This window comes from Bombina bombina, chromosome 3, assembly GCF_027579735.1.
Source record: "Bombina bombina isolate aBomBom1 chromosome 3, aBomBom1.pri, whole genome shotgun sequence".
NCBI lineage: Eukaryota > Metazoa > Chordata > Amphibia > Anura > Bombinatoridae > Bombina > Bombina bombina.
The window spans coordinates 244,157,339-244,170,847 of record NC_069501.1 but is presented as its reverse complement, the minus strand read 5'-3'; the positions used below and the strand labels follow the sequence as shown (position 1 = coordinate 244,170,847).

General features: G+C 41.3%; 1 protein-coding gene across 2 annotated transcripts in view; it reads left to right on the top strand.

Annotated features, from left to right (window-relative positions):
• The window catches only part of WDR81 (WD repeat domain 81), a 143,441-nt gene that overhangs the window by 59,316 nt on the left and 70,616 nt on the right, over window positions 1–13,509 (top strand). For both annotated transcript variants that reach the window (XM_053706227.1, XM_053706225.1), the window contains one exon: window positions 2,387–2,568. In XM_053706227.1, the coding sequence (XP_053562202.1) occupies window positions 2,387–2,568 (182 nt within the window). The remainder of the gene's footprint in view (window positions 1–2,386; window positions 2,569–13,509) is intronic.

The window sequence follows — 13,509 nt, the reverse complement described above, 5'->3', positions numbered from 1 at the left end:
ACCCCCCTCAAACAGCTCTCTTCACTCCCCCACCTCACAATTGTCACCGCCATCTTAAGTACTGGCAGAAAGTCTGCCAGTACTGAAATAAAAATATATATATATATTTTTTTTATTTATTTTCATACAGTCTGCAGTGATGGATCCCCCCTTACCCCACAACCTCCCTGATCCCCCCCATACATCTCTCTAACCCTCTACCTATTTGCCGTCATCTTGGGTACTGGCAGCTGTCTGCCAGTACCCAATTTGCCCCCCAAAATAGTTTTTTTAACTTTTTTATATAAAATATTTGTTTTCTGTAGTGTAGCTGGCCCCACTAAATGATCTACATCCCTCCCCTCCCAGATCCCTTATTAAAGAATGGAGATCCCCCTGCATCTACATACGTCTTTTTTTTTTTTTCACTGTTGCCTGAACGTACGCAACTGCCCACCCGGCAGCAACCACCGACAATGCGAGATCGGTTCAGGCATTATCAACTCAGGAGGTTATATTCGTAAGCTGCTCCCACCCACCAACGAATGTGTACTGTTAAGATTAATGGCTGATGCAGAGAGGGCCACAGAGTGGCCCTTTCTGCATCGGTATGTAAAATAGGGGATTGCAGTGATGCCTCAATACTGAGGCATCACTACAATCCCTTGTAAGCAGCTGGAAGCGATCATGATCGCTTCCAGCACTTCAGACAACAGAGGACGTACCAGGTACGTCAATTGTCATTAAGGGAAGATTTTTCTATGACGTACCTGGTACGTCCTCTGTCATTAAGGGGTTAAAGCAAATAATAATAATAAAGCACACAAATTGTATCACCAGAACAAGGGGTTCATGAAGACTAGTAGGTTCCAGAGTACTGTGAAGAAGTATTTATGGACAGAAAGGGTGGTTGATTAATGGAATAAAGTTCCTTTAGAGGTGGTAAAGACGGACACTATGGGGTACTTGAAGAATGCTTGGTATAAGACTGTCCTGTGGACTCTGATCAGATTCACGTGAGCAATGCATGTGCAAAATGCGCCAGGTTGATATGGAGAGACTGTCTTGTCTAACACACTTGTGTTACACCTGCAAGCATCAAGCAATTAATATAACTGAATTAATTAAATTGTCAAGTTGACCCTGCGCAAATAAAGATACCTATAGCTCTCCTCGGTAGGCTCACTAGTGAACCTCAAAAGGTAACAATAACATGAATGATTGAGGGGAGCGCCAAAAAGGCTAAGGTAAATAGAGATAGATATACAATTTTAATACATGATTACAATACACTCTAGAGCTTTAAAACATTAAAATACATGGATCCATGTCTACAAGCCTACAAATAGAATATTAGAAGCTTAATCACAATAAAAAACACAATAATGTAATAAAATAACAGTAATATCACAATAATAAAATACACAGTAACACAATCATACAATAGAGTCAACAGTATCACAATAGTCTAACATACACTTGTATGTAAGTGTGAGCAGTGTCAATCAAGGTGAAAATAGATGGTGTATAGTTCTTAAGGTTACTCCTATATACAGGGTAGTCTTTTCCTGATAGAATGTGATGTCTATAGTGTTCAAATGAATAAATAAAGTTGTGCAAAATCTGATGTGTCGGTGTTGATACAAAAGAATCCAAAGTCACAAGTGAAGTGAAAAAATACTTGAAAGTGATGAAACAATAAGTGAAAAAATGGTAAAAAATATGGTAAAAAATATAATGAAAAGTCTGATGAAAAAAATTAATATATAAAAAAAAAATTTAAATGTGAAGAAAAAGTACAAACGGAAAAATGTTCTCATATATTAGAGCATTTTATTATTGCACTGTTGTTTGCAAATTACTGTGTTTACCCCTTACTAAGGCATTGCACTCATAGGTAAAGTCCGCCCCACAGCAGCAATGCACTACTGGGAGCTAGATTAACACATTTGGTGACAAAAGACAAATGTGTGCATCCACCAATCACCAGCTAGCTCCCAGTAGTACATTGCTGCTGAGCATGTATACATTTTGATATTAGAAGCAATTGTAAAAGTGTCTTAGAACTGCATGCTGTATCTGAATCATGAAAGTTTAATTTTTGTAAAGCTTTACGTACTCTCTACAAAAACATTTTGTATTTGCATGAGGACGCCAATGACTTTGATTTGAAATGCATGTTACACAGCTTATTTAGATATGCTGGCTACACCCCAACATTCTCCATTAGATGTTTAATAACCACTCTCTGAAATTTGATTTAAAATTTTGCGTATTTGTAAAATATACAGACTTGCATGATTTTGTTTTTGTAAAGACTTCTTTACATCCAGCTTTTACATTTTTGTTGTTGTTTGTTTTTTGTGTTTTTTTTTATTTCTGTTTATTTATTTTAAAATAAATGCAGGTATCTCCCAGCAGTGGTTGCAGACTAAATAGCCGTAAGGAAGCTGGGCTACTTGCTGCTGTGACTCTGACACAGAAAATTATTATCTTCCTATCTGATACCACCCTGATGGACATTCTACCTAAAATTAATCAAGATGTTCTTCTGCCAGTTTTGGGTTTCCTGACCTCTACAACGTCTGGGTAAGGCACAGGTTGTGCGCGTGTGTGCACATGCATGTGTTCATGTGTGTGTGGCATTTTTCATTAGAATATCATAACAATAACATCTCTTTAAGAAAATATTTATTAAAAAAAGCAATAACTTCTCCAAATTACAGACCTTATATATGAAGCATAAATTACCCATTTTGTCTCTTAAAGGGACATGACACCCACATTTTTTTTCATGATTTAGGTAGCACATACAATTTTAATCAACCTTCCAGTTTACTTCTATTATCGGATTTGCTTCATTCTCTTGGTATCATTTGTTGAAGGGGCAGCAATACACTACTGGTTTCTAACTGAACACATGGGTGAGCCAATGACCATCGTTATATATATGCAGCCACCAATCAGCAGCTAGAACCTAGGTTATTTGCTGCTCCTTAGCTTTCCTGGATAAACCCTTCAGCAAAAGGATAACAAGAGAAGGAAGCAAATTAAATAATAGAAGTAAATTGGAAAGTTGATTAAAATTGTATTCTGTATCCAAATAATGAAAGAGAACATTTTTGGGTTTCATGTCCCTTTTAAGTATGTTTTAATTTACTCATTTCCTGTTCTCTTGTAACATTGTAAAGTTTTTTGCTAACCTCCTTTTACAAAGAGAGCCCATGCTAACGGCGCAATTACTGTTATAAGTGCTACATCTTAAGCTCATTGACTTTTCTATGAAAATGATTTGTTTCATCCTTCTCAATGGTGCAATTGTGATCATGTCACAAGACTGCATAGTAGAATTCATGTTTTTTTTTAAAAGAAGTGACTGTTTTGCTGCTGATTTATCTTTCATTATTCAGTTATAGTAATTCTTTAAACATGTGCCAGGAAGTGAATAATGTGATCAGTTTTACACTGAAAATACTGTATACAGCAAAGCCATCACCCCACTGTTTGTTCCTTTGTTTCCTCGCAAACCAAAAAAAATAATAAGAGGCAACTAAGTATATGATAAACTTAGGCTGTATCAGCTGTATGTGGGATTTGTGCCCATTGAATAGCATTTACTGTGCTGTTTGGGCAATTAATATAGACGTTGTACTGTCATAAAACTAAATAAATGCGCCATGTGCAGGGCAAACCTGTTTGTATTTTGATTTAGTAGTCTCGGCAAAAACAAGGTCAAGAACTTTATATAGTTTGGCATGCTGCTAGCAATTGTAGCTGGAATATTTAAGAAGCCTGGAAATAGGGGTCACTGAAAAGCATTGTTAGACAAATAATGATAAGAGCGGCAAATCATTTACCAAATTAACCAGTGCATAGCTATTTTGGTATAGGTGGAGTTTAAAGTCCAAAATTCCAGCGGACGGTTGGAAGGTACCACACGGGGAGGGAAGGAGAAGGGAATCCCGCCATGAGGGGGGGGGGGCGCATGGATAGGTTCCCAGTGGTGGTTGGGGTGCCCGGGAACAATATTGGAACAGAGCGATCTGTGTGAGGTGGGGGGGGACCATGGATAGGTTCCCAGCGGTGGTTGCCGCGCCCGGGAATTATATTGGAGCAGAGCAATTTGTGTGAGGGGGGCATGTATAGGTTCCCAGCGGCAGTTGCGGTGCCCGAGAATGATATTGGAACAGAGCAATCTGTGTGTGTGTGGGGGGTGGGGGTTGCATGGATAGGTTCCCAGTTGTGGTTGTGGCGGCCCAGAATAATATTGGAGCAGAGCGATCTGTATGAGGGAAGGGGGGGGCATGGACAGGTTCCCAGCGGCGGTTGGGTTGCCCGGGAACGATATCGGAACAGAGCGATCTGTTTAATTACCTGCCCAAGTGCCGCAACCGCCACTGGGAGTTTATCCATGGTCGTCCCGCCTTCACGTTACCTTTCTGAAGTAATTCCCATAGTAAAGTGTACGTTTCCGAAGTCATTCCCACAGTAAAGTGTACAATTTATAATATAACATGCTGAAATAAAATATAACATGGTTACATAATTTGGGACGCTAAACTCCACCTTTACCGTTTTTTGTTTTTTTAGTTTCAGGTTAAAAAATGTGTCTGTAATCTTCAAGTGGCTTTGTGTAGTGCATGTTCCATCCTATGGGGGAGTGCACATTAATTCAACCCAAAATTAGTTTTTCATGATTCAGATAGAGCATGCGACTTTCTAATTTACTTACATTATCACATTTGTTTTGTTCTCTTGGTATGTTTTGTTGAAAGCAGAGACGTAGGCTCGGGACCATCAGATCGTTATTCCTTTGCAAGGGCACTGTTTCTTGCCATGTTGGGCTCCAGATGTCTACCTAGGTATCTCTTCAACAAAGAATATCATGGAAAACAAAGCAAATTTAACAATAGAAGTAATTTGGAAACCTTGTAAAATTGTATGCTCTGTCTGATTCACAAAAGGAAATGTTAGGGTTTTCTATCCCTTTAAACTGGCAATAACACCAACCATATTATAAAATCACAGAAATATATAACGTCTTTGAAGATATTTCCTAGGTTTATCTTTTCCTGCTATTACATTTGGAAGAAAACCATTATTTGTTGTACAAATTCTGCACTTTATGGTCATCACTTTGTTCTGTATTTGTTTCACACTATTATATAGGCGTGTAATCTAATCACATCAGCTAAAGTAAAGGTTAAATGTTGTTTGTTTTTTAGTGTGTACTTTTTAAATATCAGAAACAAAGTAATAATTTAAGGCTTTAAAGAGATTTGAAAAGCTTGAGGGCACTTAAAGGGACAGTAAGCACCTTGTTATTTAAAGCAATTTCTGTTTATTGCAAGTGTTAGGCTTTTTTTTAGCTGGCTCTCCCCATTGATCTCTATGGGGAAATCGTGCACAAGCACGTAAAAGCAGCTCAAAGCAGCGCTGGTATTTGTGTTCGGTATGGAGATCAACGCTGCCATATTACCTGCTAACGCCGGGTTTTTGCAAACCTGTAATAGCAGCACTATAGGGAGGTGAGCGGTGACAATAACTTGCAAGTTAGCACCGAGCCGCACATAACGCCAAACTCGTAATCTGGCCGTATGTTTCTCAAAAAATGCTATGGGAATGAAGCAAATTTGCATGGATAGGTTCCCAGTGGTGGTTGCGGTGGCCCAGAATAATATTGGAGCAGAGCGAACTGTATGAGGGAAGGGGGGGGCATGGACAGGTTCCCAGCGGCAGTTGGGTTGCCCGGGAACGATATTGGAACAGAGCGATCTGTTTAATTACCTGCCCGAGTGCCGCAACGGCCACTGGGAGCTTATCCATGGTCGTCCTGCCCTCACGTTACCTTTCTGAAGTAATTCCCATAGTAAAGTGTACGTTTCTGAAGTCATTCCCAGGTTATCTTTCTGAAGTAATTCCCACAGTAAAGTGTACAATTTATTATAAAATATAACATGCTGAAATAAAATATAACATGGTTACATAATTTGGGACGCTAAACTCCACCTTTACCGTTTTTTGTTTTTTTTTTAGTTTCAGGTTAAAAAATGTGTCTGTAATCTGTAAGTGGCTTTGTGTAGTGCATGTTGCATCATATGGTGGAGTGCACATTAATACAACCCAAAATTAGTTTTTCATGATTCAGATAGAGCATGCGACTTTCTAATTTACTTACATTATCACATTTGTTTTGTTCTCTTGGTATGTTTTGTTGAAAGCAGGGAAGTAGGCTCGGGACCATCAAATCGTTATTCCTTTGCAAGGGCACTATTTCTTGCCATGTAGGGCTCCAGATGTCTACCTAGGTATCTCTTCAACAAAGAATATCATGGAAAACAAAGCAAATTTAACAATAGAAGTAAATTGGAAACCTTGTAAAATTGTATGCTCTGTCTGATTCACAAAAGGAAATGTTAGGGTTTTCTATCCCTTTAAACTGGCAATAACACCAACCATATTATAAAATCACAGAAATATATAACGTCTTTGAAGATATTTCCTAGGTTTATCTTTTCCTGCTATTACATTTGGAAGAAAACCATTATTTGTTGTACAAATTCTGCACTTTATGGTCATCACTTTGTTCTGTATTTGTTTCACACTATTATATAGGCGTGTAATCTAATCACATCAGCTAAAGTAAAGGTTAAATGTTGTTTGTTTTTTAGTGTGAACTTTTTAAATATCAGAAACAAAGTAATAATTTAAGGCTTTAAAGAGATTTGAAAAGCTTGAGGGCACTTAAAGGGACAGTAAGCACCTTGTTATTTAAAGCAATTTCTGTTTATTGCAGGTGTTAGGCTTTTTTTTAGCTGGCTCTCCCCATTGATGTCTATGGGGAAATCGTGCACGAGCACGTAAAACCAGCTCAAAGCAGCGCTGGTATTTGTGTGCGGTATGGAGCTCAACGCTGCCATATTGCCTGCTAACGCCGGGTTTTTGCAAACCTGTAATAGCAGCGCTATAGGGAGGTGAGCAGTGACAATAACTTGCAAGTTAGTAGCGAGCCGCACATAACGCCAAACTCGTAATCTGGCCGTATGCTTCTCAAAAAATGCTATGGGAATGAAGCAAATTTGATTGTAGAAGTGAATTGGAAACTTTTTTTAAAATGGTATGTTCTGTCTGAATCACATAGTGCAGAATTATATTACATTATCTTAGCGCTAACTTTATACTTTAAAGTATTGCAGGCATATTTTATTCAAAAAAAGAATTTTTCAGACCGTGGCTCAGTGCTCTATTGAGCGGGTCTGGCTTTTTGTCTTAGCGCATCTGGGCAGCTGTCTAGTCACAGCCCGACCCGATCGCGCCATTACACTCAATGTAGCTTGCTCCCAGAGCAATATTAGCGCAATATGTGTGGGAAAAAGAGTGCTCAAAACTAAACTTATAATCATAACCAATCAGTTAAATAAGTAACATATGTAAAGTCATAATTACGCAAATCATTTAAGCGAATCAATAATTTGAACCCAGAAGACTTGTGGGAGGATTCAATAGAGAAACTGTTCTCAAAGATCAAACTAAAAGAGATTCAGATGGAAAAGGTATACATTTCTCTTGCAAGGTGTATCCAGTCCACGGATTCATCCTTACTTGTGGGATATTCTCATTCCCTACAGGAAGTGGCAAAGAGAACACACAGCAGAGCTGTCCATATAGCTCCCCCTCTGGCTCCGCCCCCCCAGTCATTCTCTTTGCCGCTCTAACAAGTAGCATCTCCACGGGAGGGTAAAGTGAATGTGGTGTTAGATTTGTAGTTTTTATATCTTCAATCAAAAGTTTGTTATTTTTAAATAGTGCCGGTTTGTACTATTTACTTTAGCAGAAAGTGAAGAAGAATTCTGCTGAGAGGAAAATGATTTTAGCATGTTGTAACTAAAATCCACTGCTGTTCCCACACAGGACTGGGGAGTACCAGAAAACTTCAGTTGGGGGGAACAGTTTGCAGGCTTAACTGCTACAAGGTATGTTCAGTCATCTTTTTCTAGTCAAGACTTAGTAATGCTAGAAGACTGACAAGAATCCCCATGTGGGGAAGGTAAGCCATATTCTGAGACTCAGTATGGAAGGAAGGCTTAATTAACAGGGCTCAAAGACTGGTGGACACTGTTAAAGGGCAATCGATTATTTTTTTGTGAATATATAATCATTATTCAAGTATTTATTACTTTTGGAGTGTTTTATGGGGTTTTATTCCACATGGTAGAATTTTAGACACCTATTTAGGGTTTTGAAGGCCCCACAACTCCGGAGTGGAGAGGGAGGGGGCCTAAATTTTGCGCCTCAGTTGCGCAGTTCATATTGCAGATAGCTTCATGCAGCTTCACGTGGAGGGTCCAAAGACTACTGAGAGGACTTCATAGAGGCTTATTTTCATCAAATTAATCCCCAGGGGCAAGGTAGGGCCACAGCAGATTGCTGTGGCACGGTGCTGTAGTTGGCTAACCGGTTGTCAGCTTTAGGTTGCTCCGGTTCGGGCATTAAGGGGTTAATTGACTTGAAATTTACTGTGCAATCATTCCAAAGCATTAAGATAGTGTGTTAAAAATTTCAGAAAGATTGGATCATTTTTTAAGATTTAGTAAAAAAGTGTGCGCTTTTTATTATTTAAAGGCACAGTACCGTTTTTTCTCAAATTGTATATTTCAGTATTTGAGTGCTGTCTAAGTCTGTTTAACATGTCTGAGCCTACAGATAGACGTTGCTCTATGTGTTTAGTAGCCATGGTGGAACCCCCTTTACATTTGTGTTTTAAGTGTGCTAATGTGTCTAAGCATTTTAAAGATCACAATGTTTCACTTATAAATGTATCCCAAGATGATTCCTTAACAGAAGGTAATGAGGATAGCCCACCTTCCTCTCCCCATGTGTCGACACCAGTTACGCCCGCGCAAGCGATGCCTAGTACCTCTAGCGCATTTGCCCCTATTACATTACAGCAATTAGCAGCAGCCATGGATAATTCCCTTGCGGCATTTTTATCCAAACTGACAGTTTTTCCTAAAAAGCGTGATAGCTCGGTTTTAAGAACAGAGTATGAGCAATCAGAAGCTTTGGAGGATTTATCTGTTGTACCCTCACAACACTCTGAAGTGTCGGTGAGGGATGTGCTGTCCGAGGGAGAAATTTCTGACACTGGAAAGGTTTCTCAGCGGGCAGAATCAGATTCCTTAGCATTTAAATTTAAGCTGGAACACCTCCGCATGCTGCTTAAGGAGTTATTAGCTACGCTAGATGATTGCGACCCCATGGTGGTCCCAGAGAAATTGTGTAAAATGGACAAATATCTAGAAGTCCCTGTATACACTGATGCGTTTCCGATCCCGAAGAGGGTGGCGGATATTGTGGATAGGGAGTGGGAGAGACCAGGTGTACCCTTTGTTCCCCCTCCTATCTTTAAGAAAATGTTCCCCATTACTGATCCCAGGCGGGACGCATGGCAGACGGTCCCTAAGGTAGAGGGGGCAGTTTCAACACTAGCTAAGCGCACAACCATACCAATTGAAGACAGTTGTGCGTTCAAAGATCCTATGGATAAGAAATTAGAAGGTTTACTAAAGAAAATATTTGTACAACAAGATTTCCTTCTCCAACCTATTGCCTGCATTATTCCTGTAACTACTGCAGCGCTTTGGCTTAAATCATGGTCGGCCGATGTGTCGTCTAAGACAAAGTTACTGAATATTCCTTTCAAGGGAAAGACCCTTTTCGGGCCTGAGTTGAAAGAAATTATTTCGGATATCACTGGGGGAAAGGGCCATGCCCTCCCGCAAGATGGCCTTTTAAGGCTAAAAACAAGGCTAATTTTCGTTCCTTTCGCAACTTCAGGAGCGGTCCTGCTTCAACCTCTGCGACCGCAAAGCAAGAGGGTAACTCTCCACAGCCCAAGGCAACCTGGAAGCCTTTGCAGGGCTGGAACAAGGGTAAACAGGCCAAGAAGCCTGCAGCTGCTACTAAGACAGCATGAAGGGGTAGCCCCCGATCCGGGACCGGATCTGGTAGGGGGCAGACTATCTCTCTTTGCTCAGGCCTGGGCAAGAGATGTTCCCGATCCCTGGGCATTAGAGATAGTTGCTCAGGGATATCTTCTGGAATTCAGGGACTCTCCTCCAAGGGGAAGGTTCCACATTTCTCGTCTGTCTACAGACCAGACAAAGAAAGAGGCGTTCTTACGCTGTGTAGAAGATCTACTCAAGATGGGAGTGATATATCCAGTCCCAATTACAGAACAAGGACTGGGTTTTTACTCAAACCTGTTTGTGGTTCCCAAAAAGGAAGGAACTTTCAGACCAATCCTGGATCTAAAAATTCTAAACAAATTCCTCAGAGTTCCATCCTTCAAGATGGAGACCATTCGGACAATCTTACCGATGATCCAGGAAGGTCAATATATGACTACCGTGGATCTAAAGGATGCGTACCTTCATATTCCTATCCCCAAAGATCACCATCAGTTCCTAAGGTTCGCTTTTCTGGACAAGCATTACAAGTTCGTGGCCCTTCCCTTCGGGTTGGCCACCGCTCCAAGAATTTTCACAAAGGTGCTAGGGTCCCTTTTAGCGGTACTAAGACCGCGGGGCATTGCAGTAGCACCCTATCTGGACGACATCTTACTACAGGCGTCGTTTTTTCTCAGAGCCAAGGCTCATACGGATATTGTTCTGGCCTTTCTAAGGTCTTACGGGTGGAAGGTGAACACCGAAAAAAGTTCTCTGTCCCCGCTCACAAGGGTTCCCTTCCTGGGAACATTAATAGACTCGGTAGCAATGAAAATATTTCTGACGGAGGTCAGAAGGTTAAAGCTTCTAAGCACTTGCCAAGCTCTTCATTCCATTCCTCGGCCATCTGTAGCTCAGTGCATGGAGGTAATCGGATTAATGGTAGCAGCAATGGACGTAGTCCCTTTTGCTCGAATTCATCTCAGGCCACTACAATTGTGCATGCTCAAACAGTGGAATGGGGATTATGCAGATTTGTCTCCTCAAATCCAACTGGACCAGGAAACCAGAGATTCTCTTCTCTGGTGGTTGTCTCAGGATCACCTGTCTCAGGGAATGGGCTTCCGCAGACCAGAGTGGATCATAGTAACGACCGACGCCAGTCTGTTAGGCTGGGGCGCGGTCTGGGGCTCCCTGAAAGCTCAGGGCCTATGGTCTCGGGAAGAGTCTCTTCTCCCGATAAACATTTTGGAACTGAGAGCGATATTCAATACGCTCCAGCCATGGCCTCAGCTAGCGGCGGCCAAGTTCATCAGATTTCAGTCGGACAGCATCACGACTGTAGCATACATCAATCATCAGGGAGGAACAAATAGTTCCTTATCGATGAAGGAAGTAACCAAGATAATCAGGTGGGCGGAGGATCACTCTTGCCACCTATCTGCAATTCACATCCCAGGAGTAGACAACTGGGAAGTGGATTTCCTAAGTCGTCAGACTTTTCACCCGGGGGAGTGGGAACTCCATCCGGAGGTATACTCAGTTTTGGGGCATTCCAGAGTTGGATCTGATGGCGTCCCGTCAGAACACCAAACTTCCCCTTTACTGTTCCAGGTCCAGGGATCCCAAGGCGGCATTGATAGATGCTCTAGTAGCGCCTTGGTCCTTCAATCTGGCCTATGTCTTTCCACCGTTTCCCCTTCTCCCTCGGCTGGTAGCCAGAATCAGACAGGAGAAGGCCTCGGTAATTCTGATAGCGCCTGCGTGGCCACGCAGGACTTGGTATGCAGACCTAGTGGACATGTCATCTGTCCCGCCATGGACACTGCCAATGAGGCAGGATCTTCTAATACAGGGTCCATTCAAGCATCCAAATCTAGTTTCTCTGCAGCTGACTGCTTGGAGATTGAACGCTTAATTCTATCCAAGCGTGGGTTCTCTGAATCAGTCATAGATACTCTGATCCAAGCTAGAAAACCTGTCACCAGGAAAATTTACCATAACATATGGCGAAAATATCTTTGTTGGTGTGAATCCAAGGGTTACTCGTGGAGTAAAATTAGGATTCCAAGAATATTGTCCTTTCTCCAAGAAGGATTGGAGAAAGGTTTATCAGCTAGTTCCTTAAAGGGGCAGATACCCGCTCTGTCGATCCTTTTACACAAGCGTCTGGCAGAAGTACCAGATGTTCAAGCGTTTGTACAGGCGTTAGTCAGAATCAAGCCTGTCTATAAACCTGTGGCTCCTCCATGGAGTCTAAATTTAGTTCTTTCAGTTCTTCAAGGGGTTCCGTTTGAACCTTTACATTCCATAGATATTAAGTTATTATCTTGGAAAGTTTTGTTTTTGGTAGCTATATCTTCTGCTCAAAGAGTTTCAGAATTGTCTGCTTTGCAGTGTAATTCACCCTATCTGGTGTTCCATGCAGATAAGGTAGTTTTGCGTACAAAACCTGGGTTTCTTCCTGAAGTTGTTTCTAATAAGAACATTAACCAGGAAATCATTGTTCCTTCCTTGTGTCCTAATCCAGCTTCTAAGAAGGAACGGCTTTTGCACAATCTTGATGTGGTTCGTGCTTTGAAATTCTATTTACATGCAACTAAGGATTTCAGACAAACATCATCTTTGTTTGTTGTCTATTCTGGTAGGAGGAGAGGTCAAAAAGCGACGGCTACCTCTCTTTCCTTCTGGTTGAAAAGCATCATCCGATTGGCTTATGAGACTGCTGGGCAGCAGCCTCCTGAACGAATTACAGCTCATTCCACCAGAGCTGTGGCTTCCACTTGGGCCTTCAAGAATGAGGCTTCTGTTGAACAGATTTGTAAGGCAGCGACTTGGTCTTCACTGCATACTTTTGCCAAATTTTACAAATTCGATACTTTTGCTTCTTCGGAGGCTATTTTTGGGAGAAAGGTTTTGCAAGCAGTGGTGCCTTCCGTTTAGGTTACCTGTCTTGTTCCCTCCCTTCATCCGTGTCCTAAAGCTTTGGTATTGGTATCCCGCAAGTAAGGATGAATCCGTGGACTGGATACACCTTGCAAGAGAAAACAGAATTTATGCTTACCTGATAAATTACTTTCTCTTGCGGTGTATCCAGTCCACGGCCCGCCCTGGCAATTAAGTCAGGTTCAAATTTATTGTTTAAACTACAGTCACCACTGCACCCTATGGTTTCTCCTTTTTCTCCTAACCGTCGGTCGAATGACTGGGGGGGCGGAGCCAGAGGGGGAGCTATATGGACAGCTCTGCTGTGTGTTCTCTTTGCCACTTCCTGTAGGGAATGAGAATATCCCACAAGTAAGGATGAATCCGTGGACTGGATACACCGCAAGACAAAGTAATTTATCAGGTAAGCATAAATTCTGTTTTTATAACTACCTATAGTAAACAATTTGACTTCATCTGCAAGCTAATTAAGAAGAGGTTGACTATATTGGATGGAGATTTAGATCTACAAGGTATATCCACTAAGTGTAATTATCTCACGCAGGGCTAAAACGATTGGAGACTTAGTGAGAAGGGATTTTAGTAAAAAGAATAATGAATCCATAACAAAAAATTGGCGAGGTTTCTTTAAATGCAA